Source organism: Coffea arabica, chromosome 10c, assembly GCF_036785885.1.
Source record: "Coffea arabica cultivar ET-39 chromosome 10c, Coffea Arabica ET-39 HiFi, whole genome shotgun sequence".
Classification (NCBI taxonomy): domain Eukaryota; kingdom Viridiplantae; phylum Streptophyta; class Magnoliopsida; order Gentianales; family Rubiaceae; genus Coffea; species Coffea arabica.
This window is the reverse complement of record NC_092329.1, coordinates 1,820,415-1,844,032: the sequence shown is the minus strand read 5'-3', so window position 1 is coordinate 1,844,032 and position 23,618 is coordinate 1,820,415. Positions and strand designations below refer to the sequence as shown.

The 23,618-nt window shown below is 38.2% G+C and overlaps 5 protein-coding genes across 7 annotated transcripts; 1 reads left to right on the top strand and 4 right to left on the bottom strand.

Moving 5' to 3' along the window:
- Window positions 1–134: 134 nt before the first annotated feature.
- LOC140016091 (glucan endo-1,3-beta-D-glucosidase-like) lies at window positions 135–2,064 on the bottom strand. Its single transcript, XM_072069217.1, has 2 exons — window positions 593–2,064; window positions 135–334 (listed from the first exon to the last, which is right to left on the bottom strand). The coding sequence occupies exons 1-2, from the start codon at window positions 1,962–1,964 to the stop codon at window positions 303–305; spliced, it is 1,404 nt and encodes a 467-aa protein (XP_071925318.1). The 5' UTR covers window positions 1,965–2,064; the 3' UTR covers window positions 135–302.
- A 635-nt stretch (window positions 2,065–2,699) lies between these two features.
- LOC113712440 (serine/threonine-protein kinase/endoribonuclease IRE1b-like) lies at window positions 2,700–7,756 on the bottom strand. 2 transcript variants are annotated; one of them, XM_072068368.1, is made up of 6 exons: window positions 7,217–7,756; window positions 6,372–6,592; window positions 4,563–6,055; window positions 3,798–3,970; window positions 3,420–3,666; window positions 2,700–3,237 (listed from the first exon to the last, which is right to left on the bottom strand). In XM_072068368.1, the coding sequence occupies exons 3-6, from the start codon at window positions 5,987–5,989 to the stop codon at window positions 2,781–2,783; spliced, it is 2,304 nt and encodes a 767-aa protein (XP_071924469.1). In that variant the 5' UTR covers window positions 5,990–6,055; window positions 6,372–6,592; window positions 7,217–7,756; the 3' UTR covers window positions 2,700–2,780. The 2 variants fall into 2 exon arrangements, with proteins under 2 accessions (XP_071924469.1, XP_071924468.1); XM_072068367.1 differs by having other exon boundaries at window positions 6,372–6,606; window positions 7,217–7,535.
- Window positions 7,757–8,068: 312 nt separating this feature from the next.
- On the bottom strand, window positions 8,069–11,932 carry LOC140015640 (glyceraldehyde-3-phosphate dehydrogenase B, chloroplastic). Its single transcript, XM_072068369.1, has 9 exons — window positions 11,780–11,932; window positions 11,533–11,652; window positions 10,590–10,751; window positions 10,308–10,475; window positions 9,549–9,709; window positions 9,328–9,389; window positions 9,130–9,179; window positions 8,611–9,017; window positions 8,069–8,403 (listed from the first exon to the last, which is right to left on the bottom strand). The coding sequence occupies exons 1-9, from the start codon at window positions 11,888–11,890 to the stop codon at window positions 8,268–8,270; spliced, it is 1,377 nt and encodes a 458-aa protein (XP_071924470.1). The 5' UTR covers window positions 11,891–11,932; the 3' UTR covers window positions 8,069–8,267.
- Window positions 11,933–13,046: 1,114 nt separating this feature from the next.
- Window positions 13,047–16,589, bottom strand: LOC140016230 (uncharacterized). The gene is made up of 5 exons (XM_072069705.1): window positions 16,385–16,589; window positions 14,835–14,961; window positions 14,241–14,334; window positions 13,958–14,044; window positions 13,047–13,419 (listed from the first exon to the last, which is right to left on the bottom strand). Exons 1-5 carry the CDS (start codon window positions 16,452–16,454, stop codon window positions 13,285–13,287), a joined length of 513 nt encoding a protein of 170 aa, XP_071925806.1. The 5' UTR covers window positions 16,455–16,589; the 3' UTR covers window positions 13,047–13,284.
- Window positions 16,590–17,926: 1,337 nt separating this feature from the next.
- Window positions 17,927–22,614, top strand: LOC113712528 (MLO protein homolog 1-like). 2 transcript variants are annotated; one of them, XM_072068455.1, is made up of 14 exons: window positions 17,927–18,346; window positions 18,508–18,565; window positions 18,717–18,976; window positions 19,120–19,236; window positions 19,400–19,460; window positions 19,646–19,731; window positions 20,118–20,192; window positions 20,292–20,380; window positions 20,492–20,541; window positions 20,672–20,712; window positions 20,827–21,000; window positions 21,210–21,245; window positions 21,867–21,986; window positions 22,154–22,614. In XM_072068455.1, the coding sequence occupies exons 1-14, from the start codon at window positions 18,215–18,217 to the stop codon at window positions 22,529–22,531; spliced, it is 1,677 nt and encodes a 558-aa protein (XP_071924556.1). In that variant the 5' UTR covers window positions 17,927–18,214; the 3' UTR covers window positions 22,532–22,614. The 2 variants fall into 2 exon arrangements, with proteins under 2 accessions (XP_071924556.1, XP_071924555.1); XM_072068454.1 differs by having other exon boundaries at window positions 21,867–21,995.
- Window positions 22,615–23,618: the final 1,004 nt, after the last annotated feature.

Here is a 23,618-nt window from a genome sequence, read left to right as displayed (position 1 = left end):
CTGTGGAAATTTTTCCACGAAAAAAGCCTATGATTATGGAGACGCGCAACTTTTGTCTGGAGCAACGCGCAGCCCCGTGCAGATGATCGTCTTTGTCTCGATCCTTTAAAGAAAGCCAAGTAATCAACCAAAAATTTCCACAACTTTTCACATAACCCATTTGATAATAATATGTTTGCGAAAAATACAAATGGATTTTGTAACCGCGGACCACGCATCTACTCAAGAGTGTAAATTATCACTAGGAGACCAGACGAGGAGAGCTGTAAACCATCATCCTTTTCTTCTCGAAAGTAGCTCTTTCACTGTTGGGAATAGCTGCACTTGCCATAGCCTGATCACCGCAACAGATGGCAAACAAGCTAAGTTAATTAACTTCGAAGGTTACATGAAATTCAATGCAACAAAACCAGGGAAGATATGAGGATCTTCTTAAATCTACATATATATACCTAGATATTAAAACAAGCTTATTATCATCAAGTTAAAAGAGCAAGCAGAACAACGGATGTAGTAGGCCTTGATTGATGGTAGAATTGCTTATTATAGTAGGTGATCAACTTAGTAAATCTTATCTCATGAAAGAACTTACTTGGATCGCTGAAGGTCACAAGTCCAGTACCCTTGAAATCGCAATTCCAATAGTTTCTTCCGTGCATCTGGTAGTATGCATTCATAGCATAGGATGCATGGGCATGGACCTTATCAGGCTCGAAACAATCTCCCTTCTCATAGATCTCTCTGCAGTCCACCCCTCCTGGGCCACAGCAAAAATCTAAGACGGCCTGAACCACCTTCTCATCCGCATGTGGTTTGGCCACACACCAAACCGATGGTCCTCTTGCCATGCCTGAAACTCTCTCCCCAAACCCCATTTTGTTACCATTACTGCTGCAAAATTTACAGCTCAAGTCTACATCATAAACTTTTGATCCATCCGAATTGAATATCCCAAAGTTTCTCTCACTGACGCCCCCTTGTTTCTTGTTCTCGTTGAACAAAGCGAAAACAAAGATCTCTATACTATCCCTGGGCTTCATTGGAGTTCCTTTATTTGACTGAGCGCGTTCGATCAGCCTAGTGATGTAAGTTTTGGCGTTATCAGGAGCAGCTGCAGTCTCTCCTGCATCACCCTTGGATGGCCATCCTGATTCAGACACAGTAATTTCGACCGAACGATTGCCAAAGCCTAATGCGGCGACGGCAGATCGAACGGCATCAATCTGTGCATCCAGCATGTTGGTGTACTTGTACCCCTTGGGGTCACGTACCCCAGTGGAATTGCCTAGCAATGCATATTCCAGGTTGACCATAGCGGGATTATCCCTGTATGCAAAATATGGATATGCATTCACCATAAATGGTGAACCGGTATCAGCTAAGAATCCCACTATGGCCGTCATTGTGGGGAGGAGGGTGGTGGCGAAGGTGGAAGCCGAGGGAGGAAATGAAGATGCAAGAACCGCCATGCTATGAGGTGTCGTGACCTTAATTTTGCGGTCCAAACCTCGCGAGAGCAAAACTTGGTGCAAGTTTTGCATGGCTTTGACTAAAGCATTGTGATCTAACTTATCATCATCGGTGGTTAAATACTCATTTCCCACGGCAATGGCAATGACGGATGTGGCCGGAATGAAAGGCACGATACGAGTGGAAAACCACTCATCGGCGGCAGAAGCACTGGAACTTACGTTTGACACGAGGTAGTTTTCCACTGCAACAATGAGATCAATGCCGGTGTTGGAGAAGGCTTCAAGAATATCAGGGTTGGTGTCATAAATCTTGACCTTATCAATGAGGGTGGACTGAAGCAGCTGAGCTACTCTTTTTGGCGATGGCAGATTATTTCCTAGAGTGCCGTAGTTAATACCGACACCGGAGACGCTAGAGAAGGGGTTCAGTAGGAGGAGAAAGATCAGGGCTGGGAGTGCAATACCATTCTTGATCAAGTATGAAAGAGCCATTTATGGTGCGTCTGATGAGAAGAGACTGTTGAGCTGTAAACTCAATTCAGGTTCGGTTCTGAGACTGGAGTGGTGATCCCTTGTATAAAAGCAATTTCTGCAGGAAATACATAATTTGTACGTATCATCAGTCTCTGATTTCTGATTTAATAGCAGCTACGAAAATTCAAACCGAGAAAAAGATTCCTGTTTTGGCACTGATGGGTACAGGAAACTGGAAAGGAGCTTTTGCCATGCTAGTAGTGGGGCACAATGTGCCCAATGTGGTGGCATAATGACTGGCTTTTTTGACTAAGATGCGTGATGGGTATGAAAAATTGTAAATCTATGATGACTAGTACTTTAAAAAAAAAAAAAAAAAAATTAGACAGGGCCATGCCTCTTCTGTTTTTAGGAGGTAGTGCAGAAAAATGAATTGCAGTGATTTCACGTATATCAAATAAAAAAATAATTTAAAAATATTAAATATAAAAAAAATTTAATAAAAAATTACAGACTAAACAAGGCAATTAAGTGACTGTTGAGCTTCTTGTACTCGTATTGAGTTGTTTAAACCATACAAAATTGAGTTCCCTTTTTTACCGAACGTTACTCGTTTACAACCCAAACTTAGCAACAAGAATGTCTGGACATGTGATTTTTTTTTTTTAAAAAAAAAGGGTTTTATTTTGCTTTCACCACAGACATATTTTTCAACAACCAAAACATTACAAAAAGTTTTACGCAAGGAAACACTTTTCAAAACGTATTCCACTTTTCAAAACGATTTCATATACAATTGACTCTTGAGCAGTTTACAACAAAGACAGGCTACATTTACATGTAATCGCATTTAAAGTACTTGTTGATAAAGGCTTCTTCCTCTTCTGCACAATACAAGTGAAACACCTTAAAAACCTCTATTACAAGTTTCGGGAATCGTGTAGAAAAGTAATTATCAAATCCTTCAGGGACTTGCCCAAGAATTCCCTGGATATCCTTTGGAAGTTCTCTATAGTGGTTTAACTTGTTTCGTATTACACGCAACAAGTCCCGAACACTATCAAACTTGTACCGCCTGTAACGTCCAATATCACTGATAAAAGCAGTATCCATCCTTTCATCCCATTTACCACCTAAAGCCACATTTCCAATACTTTCCAATGCTTTCAGCAGTTCAGATTCCTTCTCCCTATCCTCCAATTCCACCCTATCGCTGGCATCTCGAAGAAATGAAAGTCGCATCTCTGAATCCCAAAACAAAGGATGACATGCTACTTGAGTTGCTTTTGGCCTAAAAACAAGAGAGAAACTTTGAGAAATGGGCCTTCCTCTTGTTTGAATAGAGAAGCTTATACAGAGAGCTTATACTTTATGCAGCAAAAATCTATCAATATCCAACCGTATGCATGCTGGTCTCTGTGTGCAACTATACGTCTCAAACAAAAGACATCGAAAAATAAAATGATGGCATACCTCAACTCAGGGTTGCAATGCAAGAGAGAAGCGATCAAATCTGTTGCTTCAGGAAGGTTTTCTATCAAGAACAAGTCTTTTTGGTTATTAACTATATTCACATCACGTTCAAGGATTTCACCGAATGGGTGTTTGCCACCGGTAATACAAAAGAAGAGAAGACAGCCTAGACTGAACAAATCTACAGCTCGCGTCTGACGTTCATGAAGAAGTTGCTCAGGTGCTTGCCACCCTGAACTCCCATAACCTACACAAATAGTTTATGCATTGTTTATAAGAAATAGAACTCCACAAGACACTTTGAGACCGACCCAAATTTTACAAACAAACTTCAGGAACCAAAAAACTTAATGATAGAGCTTAAAGGATTTCCCTAACCAGTTGCATGCTTTGTTAAAGAAGACATATCCCCAGAAAGGCGCTTGCTGATGCCCATATCTGAAAGTTTGGCACATAAAACTCTTTCCTTTGTTACAAGAACATTTTGAGGCTTTAAATCCCGATGAATAATACCAAGTTCATGCAAATGAGCAAGCCCCCGAACAACATCCCTGGCGTTATAGAATAGAATAATGAAAAGGTGAATCTTACATTTTGCATATGTTAAGGATTTTAATAACTACTCATTGCAATCATATCAGTTGATAACGGTAAGAACTATAAGAAAGTTAACTAAGACATTGGTTGAGAAAAATCACCAATGCTAGCTGCAGTTGTATGCATACGATCCTACCCAAACTATAACTATGCTGAAAAAGAGAATGAAGAACAAAAATGTTAGAATTCGTCCTTAAAGTGTATTCATGAATATTACTGTTAAACCAAAATTTCATCTGAAAAGTTCATCACGTCTTTTTCTTTTTCTCTTTTAGGTGGGGAGGAGAAAAAAAGGGAGGGGGGGGGGGGGTTGGTGTGTGAAGCCAGGAAGCGATGTTCAAAAATGCCGGCGCTAACAAGATTCTAACTATCGAATGGTGGTATAACACTCCAAAATCTGCAATCATGATGTTTTGATAATACCACGTAACAGGCTTGCATATAACTTTGAAAAATTCAGAAACCCTGAAGTGATAGGGTAATCCCAATATGGAAGCTCCAAAGATGCAAATCTATCCATTGTTTACTACAGGTTTATGAACTTACCTCATTAATTTTAACAAATGATGCGAAGGATACCCATTCGACTTCGATAACTGGAGAGCATGGTTATCTCCTAGCAACCCTAGTCGAACAAATTCATTGCCAGCACAGTTAAAATCTCCATCCTGGTAAGTTTCTTGATTTTGTGAGCTAGAGCAGGACAATAATATCAGGTCATAAAAGCTACAGGCACAACGTTCCAGAGCAAGATAGACAAAATCTTGATCATACTCCACACCAAACCATCTCACAATATTTGGATGGTGATCAGAGGCAATGAGATTCTGAATCTCTTTAAATGCCACGTTGTGATGGGTCTGTACAAGGCGCTTAACAGCAACTGGACGACCATCATAAATTCCCTCAAGCACGACGGTACCGTTGCTTCCCTTTGCAATTTCTGTGGTTGAGACAAACAATCTGCCAATGTTGCGTCCGTCCATGAAACCATCTGAATTATTAGGCAACCCAAGTTGTAAGAATTTTTTTGCTCTTTCATAATCTGGGAGCACATTGATGTCTTTGACCATTTGATCATGAGAAACATTCTTTTTCTTTCTCTCAGCAGTTTTGCTATTTGTTCTTGGTTTTCGAAGTTTCTTCTTTCTGGTTGTTAAAGCTTGGATATTGGGCATCTCAACTCCCTTGTTTAACTTACCTTGTTCTTTAACTACCAAGTGACTAACAAAGAAAGTAACAATTAGGAGCATAAGACCACCAAAAAGGGCAACAAACCAGAAATGAGATCCTATTAAATTAGCAAAACCTCCAATCTCATGAATTTGACCAATATCTCCTTCAGGCAAAGCCACGACTCCAAAATCTTCACTCTCAGGAGTGGGTAGAGCAAGCCCTATATCACCTCCATTACTTTGATGCAAACCTAATATCTTTTCGACCAGCTGTAACATAGGATCAAGGTCAGGTGCAGGTAGCAAGAGCACTTTGTCCCCAGCAAAAGCATCTGGCAAACTATTAGTCTTGAAAAGAGACTTGAACGAACTGTGATCACGTATGCGGTAGACAACAGGCTTTGGAGGACAATGAAGCTGCAACTTGGCATCAAGATTCTTTCTAAGGCTAACTTGATCTTCTGTATAAAAGACACTACCCAGAAAACTTTCAATTGCATTGCATTGATAGGAAGCTTCAATCTCAGCAAACATTAGATACCATAAAATCTTTCCTGTCTTCATATTAGTAAACTTTAGAACATAATCCTTCCTAGTAACATAAAGTGGCTCTTCAATTCCATCCAAATTCGTGGCACTATGAGGAACCCATCCTCCAAAATCTGTCCCTGCGACAAGGGTACTTTCATCACTGTGCTCATGCTCAACTGCTCTAACAGTGTCTGAACACAGGGTATGAATTACTTTTCCAGTTTTGGCATCAACAATGAAAATTGTTGATTTCTTCGAGCCTAACATAATTCCACCGCTAGCTGATATGAAAGGAGTGCCATTTAGGAATTCTTCGACACTCACTGGGAGTTTCTGAGAATAACAACCAATGTACGAACGTTAGGAAAAGAGACAAGATTTGTTCAAAAGGCGACAATAGTATCTAAATTAGCACACCAGAAGTCTAGCCCCTCGGCAACTAAATCCTCATAATTGAATGAATAATACAGAACCAGAACACATGCAATCCTGAGTTTTTATGAACACTCGAACAATAGACTTTTGATTTATACAAAAATTAGCAGAAGGAATCAAATCCAATAATGTAAAGAAAGACTGCACCATTAAGAAGAGCTAATCATGTGATAAGAACACCTATTTGTGAAAATTACACGGAAGGCTCGCTTACCACATTCTTCAAGCCATTTCCATTGACATACAGCTGCCAATCTTCTCCAATGTCTATGAAAAAATCATCGGCCCATGTGGTGGCATTGTTCCGTTGACCTTCATTATGGTGGACAGCCTGATAAGATGAAAAAATCGCGGAGCCTGATGCAAACGACCATAGCACTTTTCCTGAGTTGATCTCCACTAAGTATATGGTGCCATCCGGGGCGGCCACCACTGCTGTATCATGTTTACTGAATTTGAGACCAAGAAGATAATAGCACTTAATAGAATAATATTCAGCAGGTTGCACGGTACAGAAAGAGTGCATAGGTTCTTGAACATAACACGAACAACTAAAAGGAAAAATATATCTTAAAACTCTGTGAGATTTAACGTTGAACACGAGAACAAGCTTTCTTTTTCGCTCGACAAGAACCAGTAATGAGTTCTATTTCCCAAAAAAAATAAAAAATTATATATATATCAAAGTATATTCCACTAGTGAATTACTATATCTAAGGTTTTTTGTGTGTGTTTTTAGAATCAGATCACGAGTTTTATTATCAAGGTTTTCAGAGGGTATCGGCATAAATGTCCTGTTACAAACAAGGAATGATGGTAAGTTTGGGCATTTCAGTTTCATCAAAATGTATTGGTTTATTTATTTTTTTTCTTCTTCAAAATAACGAAGCACTTAATCAGGAGGAATCCACAAGACTACTGGAATGCCAAAACTGTGATTAAAGAATATGCACACACCAAAGAATCGAAGAATATTTTCCTCTGCGATCAAAGAATCAAGTCCTCATTCTTAAAGAAGAAATTCAGGTGAAATCGGTAGGGAAAAAAGGAAAAACTTACGACGTCAGCGGCAATGGAAGGTGGGAAGCAGGAATATCCGAATCATCATCCAGGTCGGAACTCCGTGAGTTTGATGGAGGTCCGGATGCAACGACAACAACTAAAGATGATACTACTACTACTAGTACCAGCAGTATTACTAAAAATACAAGAGGAACTGAAATACCCCTCATTTCTCAAGATCCTCGGGAGCCAAATTAGGAAGCCATATAATGGCTGGCTCATTCGATTGAAGATATACGAAATAATTTGATTGGATTGGTCGGAGAATAATAATCGGATGGGAGAAAATCCAAAAATTCTAGGGTTTTAAAGTCGTGTGCAGCAAAAGAAGACAACTTTTTTTTTTTAAAAAGGAATTTGAGGCGTTAATCATGTGGGAATCTGGCAAAGAGAGTGACACTCAAAAGACGACCTGATCTTTCTAAATCCTAAGCTATCTTAAGAGAAGATATTTGAATGGTTTGGTAGGCATAAAGGCGACCAAAAAAGGGTTCTAAATCCCTTTTGGGAATTTGCTTAATAGCCTTCAAATGAGACGTCAATTACTAATATATTTTGCTTAACTCTTCAGTCAGTTTGTTCAGCTTTCTTCAGGCTTAGACTGACCATCATATGTAGGATTTTTGTCTTAAGAAGTACAGTTTAGATTTGTGGTAATGTAAAGTCTGTACCACCCCCAAATCTCTTTATACTCTTCTTTTATTCTTTTATGTATAGAATAAGATAGATTAGGCTCTACAGATATTATCGTTACAAAAAAAAAAAAAAAGATCTCTTAAATACTACTACACTACAGATATTTTAGTGAAAATAGTACTAGTGACATGTGAAACTAGAGACATATCTCGGTTACGAAAAAAAAAAATAATTGCAGTTATTTACTTTTTTATTGTTTACAAATCTATTATTCCCCTTTCTCAGTCATCATAGGTTAAAAAAGAAAAGCACTGGATCATACATACTAGAAATGAAAAGCCTGCCTTGGCTTCTATCATCAATTTGGTAAGCCAAAAGGAGAAAAGAAAGGAGGGAAAAGAATGTGGGGAATTTAGGCTTCATAAACTTTGCACTCCTCATCAGCAGCGTTTGTCTTGCAGTAGTCTTCCAATGGGTCTCCACTCCCGTCAATAACCAAGCCTGGCCACTTGCTTGCTACCAGATGAGCCAAATCCACAACGCGTTGGCTGCAAAGTGTCAAGTATGAAATATTCTCTCTTCAGACAAAAAAAAGTACACTAGCATTTGGACAAACAGGGGAGATGCTGAGCAATAGTTTCTTCAGAAAAATTGCTAATTGTGCTTGTTTCCATGCATGCAAACTGACATCTTTTTTTTTGTTAAGGATATCAATCAACATTTTTTTTAAAAAAAAAAAGAGGAAATCTTTGTACCTGTATCCCCACTCATTGTCGTACCAGGCAACCACCTTCACCATGTCATCTCCCATTACCATCGTCAAGGAGGAGTCAATGGTAGAAGAAACATCGGTACATTTGAAGTCGACAGATACAAGAGGAGCATCACACACGTCCAATATGCCTTTCAACGGCCCATCAGCAACCTTTCTGAATGCAGCATTCACGTCTTCAGCCGTCAGTCCTCTCTTCTCGACGTTTACAACAAGGTCAACCACAGACACGTTAGGTGTCGGAACCCGGAGCGCAATGCCATTGAGTTTACCCTTCAGCTGCGGCAGCACCAATGACACTGCCTTAGCTGCACCCGTGCTTGTTGGGACAATGTTTAATGCTGCAGCTCTGGCTCGCCTCAGGTCCCGGTGTGATGCATCTAAAAGCCTCTGCAATAGAAGCACGCAAACTCTAGTTATATAGGACAAAGTAATGCAAGCAAGTACGCTTGTCATGTTGTCCAGAAGGCAAATTATGTGTCTTTTTTTAGCATACGAGTACCTGATCACCAGTATAGGAGTGGGTGGTTGTCATTGTTCCCTTCACAATGCCTGCAATTGTTCATTAGTGTCAGTCAGTGATAAGAGGTTGAACTTTTGTTTTCTTTTGTCTCAGTCAGTGATCAGAAAATAAGGACAACTTCTAAAGGGAAGCAAATGTGCAGTAGTATAATTTATTTGAAGGACGTCAGATGCTTACCAAATTCTTCATCCAAGACCTTCACGAAAGGAGCCAAACAGTTTGTGGTACAAGAAGCATTGCTGCAATTTGACAAATGGTAAAGTTCCTTCTTTTTTTTTTTTATCAACGTATGGATTGGCAATTGATACATGAAAGATACGAGACCATGATTTTAATACTTTTCCGACATGTTGTGGAGATGGTTAATCGACGAATGTAAAGAGTTCTGTGTAATCTACCTTACGATATTAGAGACCTCGTGGTAGTAATCCTGCTCATTCACTCCCACAACGTAGGTTGGGATGTCAGCACCTTTTGCTGGAGCAGTGATAATGACTTTCTTTGCACCAGCTTGGATATGCTTCCCAGCTCCTGGGCCATCCACAAATACGCCTGTTCCCTGATTTCAACAAGCTTAAATTAGTAGAACGCTTTCGTATACTTGTGCCAGGCAACCTTTAACGCGATTTCCATTACTAGAAAACCAACTCCACAACCATTAGGAAAATCTTTTTAACCATTAGGAAAACAGTTGATTCTTCAGCCTTGAGTACTCCATTATAGCTCATTAACGATCAAAGGCATTTCTTAAATTTCTAGATTCAGCATACTCCATATGCCTTAGGTGCCTGGGTTCCTATAAGCAAGAAGCGAAACAAGAAAACCAATAGGGTAATGTTACTTTAATCAGCATCAATCTATATGTCAATGTATTACGGTCATAACCTACCCCAATTAACATATTCCTTTTCTTCTCGGAAGGAGAGCTAAGCCTAAAGTAGGATTTGAACTTACTCCCAAACTTTAAAACTTCAGTAAGCACCGTTCAATCTGTTGGACTCCTTCCAACTCTAAGTCTCTAACTGCCTCACAATTCTCATGGCAGAAAACTTTTATTGCTATTGGTAGCCCAATATCACAGACCTTAACTTGATGAGAGATCTAGCAGAAATTAAGAAGAAATTAAAGCTTAGGAAATGGCATAGTGCAGTGCATACCTCAATAACGATATCAATGCCAAGGTCAGCCCAAGGAAGCTTGAGAGGATCCCTACTCGAGACGACCTGAATGGGCTTTCCATCAACACTAATGGTCTCAGTGTCCACAACTTTAACATCTGCCTTGAAGGTTCCAAGCATCGAATCATACTTTAGCAAGTGAGATGCCTGTATATTCGGAATACAAGTTAGTGTTTAATGTGTACTTAGTACAGTATCAATCTGCGACCCCGACAAATGGCCCTGTGAATCTCTCTAGGAATGTTTAGCACCAAGACTTACATTCTTAACACCTGCACTGTCATTGACAACAATGACATCAAGTGGTGAGTTCTTTCGCCCATGCCAGCACCGAAGGAAGTTTCTGCCAATGCGTCCAAAACCATTTATTGCTACCTTCAATTTGGCAACAGTTTCTCCCTTAACTGGGGTTGATCCTGCATTCTTTTATGCATAAAATCCCAAATTAATGACAGAGACAATGTTAAGAGTTCATGGTTGAAAAGGTATGCAGTGATAGTATCAAATGATCCTCTGCCACCATCATAAGTATTCTCCAAAACCTGTAGTTTGATTTTGAGTGTATATGGGTGAATCTTTCAAGTACGTGCATTATCAATTCTTGAAGAAAGTAAAATGGTAATCCTAAAAGAAAACGTTAGATTCACCAGACATTCATTTCATGTATATCTACGTGTCTTGCTGATTGTCCATTTAAAAAATGAAGTCTGGCATGTGCTGAGTCTAAAAAATCAGTAAGTACTATTACGCGAATCTTGTTTTTCAGTCATATTCCAATGACCTTGTCGATGATATAATAATCAGTGATCTCCTACAAGGTTTACAAGTAATTAGAACCTAAAATTTTTCAAATTTCTGAATAAGAGATTATGATCAGATTCTCCAAGGAATAAAAGAAGAAGAAGAGGCAGTTCCCTTAACTTGCTAGATAGTTCCTCAAAGTGAAAATAGCTTATAATTGGTTTGTTTATCATGATTGCCAAGCAAACTGGGGCCAATTTTTTGCATTATCAAGAGCAAGCAAAAGTCAATCTGCTTGTCTCATTGATGGAAAGGGTACCAACTATTACATTGAAATTTGACTGATCAAGTTCCTCTGCTAAAGAGTTGAGAGTGCGAGGAAAATGTCAGGATTAACTAACTGATGATGCAGCAAAACATGAATCAATTATCAATTCTCTACTGGAGTAATTTTAATACATACTTGTCTCTTTGGGGTAAGTTGGACGGCCACTGCATCAAAGAAAGAAGTTTCCCTTGAATTGGTAGCAAAGGTCACACATCCGCTGGATCTAAGACCAGAGTATTCATCTACTTCAAGTCTCTGCAAAGCCACATAAGTTGATTCATTACGTATCCTGGAAAAGGAAAATGGACACTAGGACAAAATAAATTGAGAAAAAAGACTGACACAAGAAAAGGATATGAAGAAGTGGAGATCAGGAGTTGACCTTGGAGAAGGAGTATTGAGCAGGGAAGGAGTTGTAGTGGGAGGTTTTGGAAACAAGCCTTGTGTTAGTAGGGATTCTTGAAGAAGCAAGAGCTGCATGAGTACTGGCCATGGCTGCTGCAACTAAGTAACTAAAACTACAACTCCTCCCTTCCCATATTTATAGTTACATACAGCACAAATGTGTGGGGTACGTTCCCGTTGCCAAAATCTCAACAAGAAATTATGGTTGCAATTGAATTAAGGGATTGAGTGGCGAGGATGGTACACAAAGATTTGACACAAGATAAGATCGTGTGGATTGTATTGGTCTGAACCATCAAAATTCAGTGCTAAAGATGGTTCACCCATCCCTCTTATTCCTTGATTGCCCCTGCATCTTTTGTGAATTGACGCCTTCTTGTCTTGTTATCTGCTACCACAAATTTTTATTTCAGAGTAAGCCTACTCCTGTCTCCTGCTGCATGAGGATGAGGTAAAATTGACTGATAAGTGGTTTGCATGCAAAGCGAAAAGGCCCCACCTTCGTTAGTCCCAGCTAAATGTCCTACTCGTTTTTCCTTTCTTTCCTTCTTTTTTTTTTGGAAGGATTTCATTGACTTGCTCCTTAGAGAATTCTTAGTCCTAGACAGGATGCTTAGCTCATGGAAATCTATTAAAAGCTAATAGAAAAGTTGAGTTCTACTTAATTCTGAAAATCTCAGTCCAGGTCTTTGTAATTCGAATAAAACTCCTCCTTTCACCGCGATAGTCGAATAAAATCTCAGGGCAACTTCCAAGTTCCCCAGTATACTGGACCAAGTCTGATATGAAAAAATAGGCACTACATCGCAATTTTAAACGTCGGAATGTGAGGTAATTTGTAGGCTCTAAACAAGCTCCGATGTTAGCCAGAGTCGGGACAAAACAAACAACAGCTGTAGCTCAGTTCCACAGAAGTTGCTGGAGGATGCATTTGCCCACAGGAGTCTCAGTCGACAGATTTTTAATTGTCATGTTGCGGGCAATGATTAGCATTCGTATTTGCTTTAGTACTTCTTTACGAGAATTCAATTTGATTGCTTAGCCCAAAGGAGAAAAGATGCAAAAAGCCAAAGTAATTTGCAAAGCAAGGAACTCTGTGATATCCACAAGCAACACAAGAATTCCGGAGCTAAGATATAGCACCTGCACAACCAAACAGGGTCGGTTACATAATTTATCACTACACAGAATAAATCCGGGTAGGGTAGAATATGCATTCTTGTGATACCGACGCAAGCAAAAGCTTAGAGAATCCATCATTCTTCAGTGATCACAATTCACAACCATTATTATCCAGCTGTCTTCCATGAACATCAAAAAAATCCAAGTATTGTTCCAAAATCCAGCTCTCAAAAGAAGAGCAAATTTACCAAAATTGCAGTGAGCAATTTTCTCATACGACGGCCTTGAGACTCTACATACGAGTTATTGTGTTTTCACATACAGCGAAAATTCATGAGAAAACAGAACGACAATAGAATCTTATATAAGTGCCTCAACTTCATCCGAGTTAACATCTGCTCCATTTGGGGTATTTTCTGATCGCAGCTGATTTGAAACATCATCTATAGCAGAGTTCAGCTGTGCAATCTTCTCTGATAGTTTCTTCCGCTGTTTCTGGAGACAGATCATAGCACAACTCAGTCATAAAAAGGTACCATGAGCACCTATTTCAATAACTATGCAGAAATATTTCAAGCTCGATTACAAGTTAAGGTGCCGATTCAGCTTCCCCACTTAGCAACATGCAGAAATAAAGTCATATCAAGTCCTTTTAACCATGGCAGATCTTATCAATCTTGATAGTCCAAAAGCCATGCATGAATATTAGAGATGCTTTGAAGATGAACTAATTCATTTTATGGGAAAAGGAAAAAAAAAATGAAAAGAAAATTACATACTAGAATGTGATTAAATCAAGGTAAGCCACTGATGTAGGATCAGCTGAAGTAGGCACAATAACAGTGCAAGGCAAAAAATGCTAAAATTTGGTCATCCTATAGCTATCTACAGACATACCTACCCCTATCCCTCGTACTCCAGGTGTCCCCTATCTCGACAGGGCACTCGCAAAGAGAAAGAAAAAGTAAAGATCCTTTTTTGTCTCCATGGAGGAAAGATCATCGTGGATAATAACTGTAAAGAAACTGCTTACCTCCAAAGCTTTGTCTTCATCATATATGAATTTTGGCAATTTTCTCATCAGGTCCTTTTTGTCAGTTCCAGCTAGTGCACTGCTGATCTGCGGACAGCAAACAGTTTTGTTTATACTATCAGTTTCCTACTCTCTCATTAAGCACTAACAGTCTTCAAGTACATCAAATCTTTGCATAAGGCTGACTGATCTATGGCCAGCTTTCCAGATTAATAATTTGAAAGAGAAAAAGTATAGAAGCAGAGTTTCATAAATGTCAATTAGGATTGCTAAAGTTTACCACCTGAGGTGCATATACACAACCAAGTGTCCCAATAACTAATCCTCCCAAAATAAAGCCTCCAAGGAAGAGATTCCCAGTGCTTGACCTTCCATCACTGCCATTAGATAAGAAACAAGTCCAATATAATTCCGTATAGTTTGGAGTACTGTCTACATGATAAAAAGCAGGGAAAATATGAGAACAATGTTCATTTTTTTTTATCATAATTCAATCCCATTTTCATTTCAAGTTTACATCTGCAATGATACTTGTCAACTTCACTTTCGTCCTATGCTTTCTATTTAAACTTACTCAAAGTTGCACAAGCTTGGTACTTTCTCACACCCATTTTGTACAAAAAACAAATGCAAGAATCTGATGACTGTAAGACAAGATATGAGCCTTAAATATTATGTCATTTTGGTAAGAGCCATAGAGACACCAATAGAAAAGATTCACTTTTTCTCGAATAAGGTTCAGTACAACTTGCATGCAAATGTCAAGCTGGAAGTATCCATAACTGTCAGTGATGAAAGGCCTACATGCAACAAATATTCTATCAAAGTAATCTGATGTACCTAAGAATAAGTCATACAAGTTTGATGGATACTATACCTATAGGTTGCACGAACAGTTAGCACTCCTTTAGATATGGATGATTTCCTTGAATGCCTCAGGCCAAAGGACAAGTTGGTGGGAACAGTGCTTCCCATACATTGCTCTAATGTCTTCAGAGAAGAACCTAAAAAAATTAGAAAGCATTCAGAAAATTGCAATCGCACCCTCAAAACAAGAAGTAAACTAGAAAGAAAAGAATAGGGAGTGAGCAAAATACTAGCTAATTGTTATGCACTTTTATATTTATCATTAAATTTTGTAAGCCTCAGAAATCACGACTAATCAAGTATCTAAAATATGCTTCAACTTTATCTGAAGGTTTCTCTCTGTTTATAAAACCTTTTTGGGTACATATTGATCCCAAGGCTCAACAAAACAGGAAATATAACATCCACTGATGTCAGGTCTCCAATATTCTTGTGGATTTATGCTAGATAAATGTTTCAACACACAAAAACACAAATAGCTTGCTTTATCTTTGTTCATATGCAAGTAGGATCCATCTGATTTGCATGGTCAATATGTCTTGAGTAGCGCAAAATGTGTTCTTGTTCAAAATGATCAGAGGATACCATGATAAGCCTCAAGTCACTCCATCTAACATCTCAGAAGTGGGGTGCCTTAGCTCACATCTTGGTGCAACTTACACTGGTACTGCAACCCAGTGGATAGCTACACTAATCCCAAGGAGTAAAACCAAGGGGATTCAAGCCACAAGTTAGTACACAAAACTGACCTACAGAGTTAGGCAAGCCGATCGTGATTAATGCATGGATACAAGCCCCAATGAATTAAATCACACAGTCAACAACGCCAAATAATAGGTCAAGCGCACTTGAATTGTCAAACAAGCCTTTCGCTTTGCATACCCTAAGTGTCCGTAAAGGGATCTAGGCTTTGATATGCTAAACTGATACTGATTGAAGTCCATACGGATCGAAGGATTGAACTGCTCTCAGCATTCAAGAGGCTAATCATCTCCAATATGATCTTCACAGACCTTTTGAGAAACCCATTTTGAAGGACATAGTTCTGAGAGAACACTTGATTACTAACAAAACAGAGCAGGTAAGATAGCAATGCACAAGATTTTCCTGCTTTGAATCGAGGAAACAAATTTGTGAGCATAAAACTTGAACTGTTGTTGAGCATAATAAGTACCTACATTTGTGAATAGTCAGTATGTGTTTTTTCTGTTCTGACTGCTTTAATTTTCCCTCCAATTTCTACTCCTCATTTTTTTTCACCCGAGTTGAGAATCACAATCTCTTGACTGAAGCCGCATCAATCATAGAGTCACTTGCATTGACATAACAAAGATAGAATACCTCAAATCATGTCCATAACGGCGGTTCAAAGACAAGTTTGTTGGGACCTACCAAACTCATGAGAGGAAAAAAAAATGCTCGCTTTTTATTATTATTATTTTTTCATTTCTTTAGATTTCTGTTCACAACAAAGCTCCATAAACCTTGACCCAGAGAAAGTACATTTTAGATCATCGAGCTTACATCCTTATCAACGGAAATGAGAATTGGGAGAAATACCTGATGATGAGGGTGAGGAATGGAATGATGGGTTCTTAGATAATACCAAGGAACTTGAAAGAGTTGCCATGGCGGCTGCAGATAGCTTACAACAGAGTGTGTGTGCGCGCACTTGTGAAACCGAAGGGGCGGCGATGCCGGAGACTGGAGAGCGGAGAAAGAGGATCACTTTACGTTTTTTTGGCTTCGATGAGATCGATGACGGCAAACATAGCTAACAACGAACGGACTAATTAAAAGGACACAGTTCATCCTCCAACCAACCCATCCCACCCCCATAAGCAAAACACAAAAACAAAAAGCAAAAAAAAAAAAAAAAAAAAAAAAAACTGAAAAACAAATGTACCGTGTCTTTGGTACCCAAGTGGAAATGCGGAACATCGATGCTTTTTTAAAATTTACAAAATTTTTAAAGGACCCCAATAATGTCTTTGTCCCTAATGTTTTGACAAAAATATTTGGCACCTTATGTGATTTTAGTCCCTATGGTTTTAGTAAAAACAATTATGGTCCCCAATGTTTTCAATCCGAAGTAGATTTAAGACAATTGACAGATTTTCTCGATTATTGACCAAATCATTCACATGCAATCACATGTTCGTTAAATTAATTTTTTTTTTTTAAAAAAAGCAGCAACACAATAGCTAACTTTGAATAATAAGAATAACGATCGCACATAAGTAACTAATTAACCAAGAAAAAAATGAATTTGTTAAATATAAGTTAAAATTGAGTGGTAGAGACTAGAGGGTTTTTTGCTTAGGGGTGTGGAGAATGACAGTGAAAATAAGTTTCGGATCGATGAAAATTTGATGCTCTGACATGTTTTAATTTTACAATTTAATAAATTTCTTTTCTTAGCTAGTTTAATTCGTTAGCATGTGACTTATAAGTCCTTCATCTTGTTGTTTAAAATTAGCCACTATTTTGCTTTTTTATTTTAAAATTCAATTTAATGAACACATGATTACACGTAGCTAAATTTTGTCAATAATCGATAAAAGTTGTTCAAATGACCCAAATATATTTTCAATTGGGGTACATTTAGGACCAGATTTACTTTTGTCAAAACTTTAAAAACTACAACTATATATGTACTAAACATTGAGGACCAAATCTGGTCTTACCAAAACTTTAAAAATCAAAACAGCGCATGTACTAAACATTATAGATTAAAACTATATATTTTATCCTTAAAAAGAGCCCTCGAGTGGCCTATCCCTTTTTTACTCCTAATAATAAGTAGCTACAAAGGTTAGATAATTTGTTCCTGCTGATATTAGTATCAGGGAATGTGTTCTGGTATGAAATTAAATTTTACTTAGACTAGACTACTGTCTTTTGTTTCCTGCCATTTTTCTACATACTTGTGTGATATAATTGATGTGTCGGAAATGTGCATCTCGTCTCACGACATCGGTCTATCCGACCATTAATTCTAAAATTTGGCACACATGATATATATATATATATATATATATATATATATATATATATATATATGTACACAATTGTTGTTGCCCTGCCGGCTGCATTGCGCAATGGGAGTATATTTGTGCGGGATGATCCCATCTCGCTGGTAATTTTTGCATGGATCGACATTGCTGCTTCGTACGTTATTCATGCGAACAACCCAATCAAATTCTACGACGGGAAACAATTCTGCATATGACCAAGCATTGGTAGTCCCAAGTTTAATAGATGAAGTGACAACTCTTGGTCTTGGTCTCCTTCGATTTACAGATAAAAAGTAGTAGTACCTGTCTGTTAATTGGTTTTCTAGCCCGTATAGGTATAGCAGCGGAAAGTAGAAAATTAGTAGTAGTCGTCATGGCTGCCGGCGGCGGTGGGGCTGGAGAAAGATCGTTAGAGGAGACTCCTACGTGGGCTGTTGCTATTGTGTGCGCTGTGTTCGTGATCATTTCTTTCCTCATGGAACTTGGGATTCATTCCCTTGGAAAGGTGAGTCCGCTGTGTTTCTGATACTGGCAGGCAGGCTGGGTCTACTCAGTCTGCTGATCCAGTTCTTTCAAGAACCAACCTAATTCAGACTCATGTGTAGCAAGCTGGATTTTCTTGATCTTTTCTTTTCGTATTAATTAATTCTTGTGGATGGCACCCAGTGGTTTCAGAAACGCCAAAACAAAGCCATGATCGAAGCTCTGGAAAAAATTAAATCAGGTTGAACATGAACATGTATCATTTGTGATCTTTAAATTATACATCATATTGACTGGCTAGCACTCCAGCCCAATATTATTGTTACTTATAGGAGTTGGCAGAGTTGTAGGATTTTACCTTAGTATGCTGATGAATGTGAATTGGCTGGCAGAGCTGATGATACTGGGGTTCATTTCCCTGCTGCTTACCGTGAGCGCCACCTATATTGCAAAGATATGTGTTCCAGCCAAACTCGGAGATAAGTGGCTGCCCTGCCCTGAAGATTCGTACGAGAAGGAGGAGGAAAAAGGAAGCAGAAATATTGAAGATGACAGCCGTAGGAAACTACTGCTACTTTCCTACGCGGGAGAAATGGTATGGCGTCGAGCTCTGGCTGCTGATGGGGATGACAAAGATTACTGCGCTGCTAAAGTGAGCATATCCACTCTGATGTTGATTGTTCAACGAGTTTTAATCTTAATTTGCTGCATACATACACATACATTACATAACGATTAAATACTCTCATTCATTAGTGCTAGTGTGATCTGATTGCAAAATTGCTGCTGCTGCAGGAGAAGGTATCGTTGATATCATACAAGGGAGTGCATCAGCTGCACATCTTCATATTCGTTCTTGCAGTTCTTCATGTCCTTTACAGTGTCATCCTCATGGCCCTCGGTCACGCCAAGGTAACTCAGCTGTCTCCTCAACTTCACTACTGTCTTCTTCTGTCATTCATCACTTATTTACTGGATTAATTGCCCGGATCAGCTTAACTGAAAAAATAAAAATTATTAATGGGCTGAGAAAAATTATCTAAGCACTTCTTTCTTAAATTGCTGGAAAAAACAGATGAAAAAATGGAAGGCGTGGGAATTGGAAACCGCTTCCTTGGAATATCAGTTCTCAAGTGGTAATCCTCCTGCCCTATCACTTTTCTAATGCCCTCCTGTTTTTCTGTCCCTTTTGAGTTCTTTAATTCTTTAATCGGGCGGGCATCTTCTCAAAGTGTTGTTAAAGCCCAATAAGTTTGAGCTTTTTGGGGCACAAACCCATGTCGAATTACGTTCCAAAGAGGCTGGTCATTTGAAACTGCAGATCCGGCTAGATTCAGGCTGGCCCATCAAACAACTTTTGTGAGGCGTCACGGTGGAAAGGCCAGAGCAGCGGGAGTGAGATGGATCGTAAGAGATTTTTTTGTCTTTTCTTTATTATATAGGGAAATAAATAAATATTTTTGTAGTTTCCCCACCGCTCCACTTTATTACCTGCCAACGCCACGGAATCTGAGTCTGAGTCTCTGTGGGGGTGGGGGAAACGGTCAGGCATCACTTGACGCTAATATAATATGTCGTGTGAGTGTTTCTATGCGTCTTGGGGGGTGGTTTGAAGTTGTAGAGTTCATCATCTACTAGAACTAGAAGTAAAATATAACCGGCTCCAATAATCTGAGAATCTGTTTTGCTGAAGGCAAAGCAAAAGTGGACTAACAAAGATTATAGACAGAAACTTCTCCTTTAGTTGATGATTTTTGTTTTTGAATAAATAAAATAAAATAAAATAAAAACAGGTGGCATTCTTGAGGCAATTTTTTGGTTCGATATCCAAGGTGGATTATCTGACGATCCGCAACGGATTCATCAACGTAAGTGTGGTGAATCCCCCCGCTAAGCTGATCGACCAGATTTCGCAGTTTTAACATGGCATGATGAACTCATTTTGACAATAATGGTCCAAATTTCAGGCGCATTTTGCTCCAAATGCCAAATTTGATTTCCACAGGTACATCAAAAGATCCATGGAAGATGACTATAAGAGGGTCTTGGGAATAAGGTTTGTTGTTTCATTTCATTATTGTTTAAAAAAAAAAAAAAAAAAACCAAAACAAAAAAAGAATTTAGACTAAACTAAACTATTATACATGCTTTTGACTTCAATGTGCAGTATCCCATTGTGGTCCTTTGTCCTCTTCTTTCTGCTTTTAAACTTTTCCCGTAAGTCTCTGACACATATAGATATATATATATATATATATATATATATATATATATATATATATATGATTTTAATTTTTGCCGATATTAATAATAATATTGTTCCTCTGATATTGCATATGTATTTCAGGTTGGCATACAATATCCTGGATATCCTTGATCCCGCTTCTCGTAAATAACTAGTTTTGTTTTGTTGTTTAAACAGCAGCAGGAATGCCTAGCCTTCTTCCTCGCTCGCTCATCATATTACATATGTATGTTCATGTATGGAATTAATTAATGCAGATCCTCGTTTTGGTGGGGACTAAACTTGAACTGGTTATAATGGAGATGGCACAGCAAATCCAGGACAAGACTACAGTTGTTAGAGGAGCTCCTGTGGTGGAGCCAACCAATGACTTTTTCTGGTTCAGTCGCCCCCACTGGATCCTCTTCTTAATACACTTTACCTTGTTCGAGGTGAATTCCCCGCCCAAAGGAAAGGATGAGTTTAGAAAATACGTCTGATAAATACGTATGCACGTGATACTGAATGAATAAAGATAGATCATCTGTGATAGAACATCATACTTATTTGATACTTATTTGATGATCAATAAATAATTCACGACTTGCCTTGTTTTGATTCAAGTAACAACTCTGATATAGTATCTTTCTTGGCTTTGCAGAATGCATACCAAATGGCATACTTCTTGTGGTCATGGGTAAGTATAATTAGAATGAATGAATTCATTATTTGAGAATAAAATATATCCTTCCATTTGAACTTTTTAATTTTTTTCGTGAATTTGAATTGAATAATGTGAGGTGCATTATTGAATTTGGATATATTATTTACATTTTCTCTAATTAAGAGGTTAATAAAGAATTAATGCAAATGATTCACACAGTTCAATTATCTTAAATTAGCTATTTAGTTGTCAATTGAAATTCAACTAATACAAATAGTTGGATTCTTTTATTATTATTATTATTTTTGCTTAATATTGATAAAGAAAAATCACGTAATTATGATTTGTCTTGTGATATTCATATCAAGATTCTCCAAATGAATATGGATTCTTTATATATATATATATATTTCCCTTTTGTTCTAAGAGCATTTTTTTTTTTTACAATCTTAAAATTTTGGATAATGCAATTGATCAACACTAACTATTTCGAGTAAGAAATTGCTTTGTTTGGATAGGCACAACAAAAACTAAGACCAGTAAATGTTTATACTCTACAATGTGGTTAATTATGTGAGATATACAAATCATCAATTGTTCTTCTTACACTGGAAGCTGACTTTTCTCATTATATGTACGTATCTTGGGATGCAGTACGAGTTCGGGATCGGTTCATGCATGCATGAGAATTTGGTGATGATATTGCTTCGAGTATTCCTCGGGCTTGCCCTTCAAGCCCTCTGCAGCTACATTACATTCCCTCTGTATGCCCTGGTAACGCAGGTACACACACACACACACACACACCTCCAGAATACTGCTGCTCCTCTTCTCTTTTGATTCAAATTAGTCAAATAGCAAGGTCGCCAATATTATTAAGGAGCCAACTTAACTAAATAATTACAAGCCGGCCGCCTATCTCGTTTTGTAAACATTTGCAGATGGGATCTCACATGAAGAAAGCAATTTTTGAGGAGCAAACTGCCAAGGCTCTGAAGAAATGGCATCAGGCGGCTAAGAACAGGAAGAAGCTGCGCAAAGCAGGGGCAGCAACAGATACTTCTACTAGTAATGCCAATTTCACCACCCCAGATCAAGGTTCTTCACCTCTCCATCTGCTTCACAACTTCAAATGCCGCTCTAATGCTCCAGAAACAGAAAGTTATCCTCCTTCTCCAACGTCTTATCAAACTGATAATGAGCTTTCAGATCTTGAAGCTTCCGCCCGCGGACCTACACATGACGCCGCATTAGGTACTGCCACAGATCATAGAAATGTAGACCCCCATCCTCAAGATTTTTCATTTGTTAAGCTCTAGTTATTTATTATAATGCGCCACAAATCCGCACCAACACTACCAGTCTAGTGCATATTCAAGATTGAATTTTTCCCCCTCTTAGATATACACAAGTAGATTTAGCCAGGAATAGTCTACGCTGAACGCCAACCTCATCACGTCACTCCCCCCTTTAAACTAGAGTCAATTCAAGCATTCACCAAAAAAAAAAAAAATTCAAGCATTAATATTTAATAGCAATGATGCTAAGAGGAAAAAGCACTGAATAAGCTCTGTTGTTGATAAGGGATTCTAATATATAAATATGTACATATACACATAGACACACACATGCATATATGTATATGTTTTAATGTTTTTTTTTTTCTTTTTAGTGTAAGTGAAAGGTCACAAACCAGTCTGAAATCTCTCATTTACATTCGATTCAAACTCAGTTTGATCGAGTTCGAGTTCGAGCTTTAGTAACTCAATAAAGGAATCAAATCGAATTCGAGCCTCTCTTCGTGTTGCTCGAGTGCTCGTTGAATAGTTCGATTAATTTTATTATTTATATAATATATTTAATATTGATTATAGAATAACCAATAAGGGTTGAAGTTTTATATAATTTACACAAAATTTTGTATTTTGAGTACTCAAACTCAAAAAGATTTGAGAACAGTAGCAAGCCTTATCGAATCGAGTTCGATCTTAAATATAATATTACTCGATCTCGACTTGACTCGTTATCACTCCGACACCCAACTTAGAAAAGTTCCCCACAAATTTGACTTGTTTTAAGTTGCAACAGTATAGATTTGAGCTATTAATGGGCATTGTAATCTCAATTTTCGAAATTACAATATTTAAAGAATTAGTTTACCCAACTTATCTGACATCATATATAACATATCATACTCATATCGGATTGACAATTCAGATGCCACGTCCTTCAAGTATACACGTTTGCTTCCACGACAACTATACAAATTTAATTTGTCCTTCGCATTCAAGAATTGCACCAAGCAGTTGATGAACTTGTCTCTCTTTTGAGGAAATCTGTTACTAACATGCATCTTGATCCAACCCTATGGATGGGGGTCTACGATAGTTATATCAGCAAATATAC

Excerpts from the sequence above, each read along its gene's own strand:
- LOC140016091 (XM_072069217.1), bottom strand. The coding sequence starts at position 1,964 with ATGGCTCTTTCATACTTGATCAAGAATGGTATTGCACTCCCAGCCCTG. Across the intron at positions 335-592 it reads TGTGACCTTCAGCGATCCAA|GCTATGGCAAGTGCAGCTAT; the intron begins GTAAGTTCTTTC and ends TGCGGTGATCAG.
- LOC113712440 (XM_072068367.1), bottom strand. The coding sequence starts at position 7,389 with ATGAGGGGTATTTCAGTTCCTCTTGTATTTTTAGTAATACTGCTGGTA. Across the intron at positions 3,971-4,562 it reads CATTTGTTAAAATTAATGAG|GGATGTTGTTCGGGGGCTTG; the intron begins GTAAGTTCATAA and ends CTATAACGCCAG. Across the intron at positions 3,667-3,797 it reads TTTAACAAAGCATGCAACTG|GTTATGGGAGTTCAGGGTGG; the intron begins GTTAGGGAAATC and ends CTATTTGTGTAG.
- LOC140015640 (XM_072068369.1), bottom strand. The coding sequence starts at position 11,890 with ATGGCCAGTACTCATGCAGCTCTTGCTTCTTCAAGAATCCCTACTAAC. Across the intron at positions 11,653-11,779 it reads CTCAATACTCCTTCTCCAAG|AGACTTGAAGTAGATGAATA; the intron begins GTCAACTCCTGA and ends GTGGCTTTGCAG. Across the intron at positions 9,180-9,327 it reads GGTCTTGGATGAAGAATTTG|GCATTGTGAAGGGAACAATG; the intron begins GTAAGCATCTGA and ends GAACAATTGCAG.
- LOC140016230 (XM_072069705.1), bottom strand. The coding sequence starts at position 16,454 with ATGGCAACTCTTTCAAGTTCCTTGGTATTATCTAAGAACCCATCATTC. Across the intron at positions 14,962-16,384 it reads TTCCTCACCCTCATCATCAG|GTTCTTCTCTGAAGACATTA; the intron begins GTATTTCTCCCA and ends TAATTTTTTTAG. Across the intron at positions 14,045-14,240 it reads GTTGTGTATATGCACCTCAG|ATCAGCAGTGCACTAGCTGG; the intron begins GTGGTAAACTTT and ends TGCTGTCCGCAG.
- LOC113712528 (XM_072068454.1), top strand. The coding sequence starts at position 18,215 with ATGGCTGCCGGCGGCGGTGGGGCTGGAGAAAGATCGTTAGAGGAGACT. Across the intron at positions 19,237-19,399 it reads TGGCCCTCGGTCACGCCAAG|ATGAAAAAATGGAAGGCGTG; the intron begins GTAACTCAGCTG and ends TGGAAAAAACAG. Across the intron at positions 19,732-20,117 it reads CAGCGGGAGTGAGATGGATC|GTGGCATTCTTGAGGCAATT; the intron begins GTAAGAGATTTT and ends AAATAAAAACAG.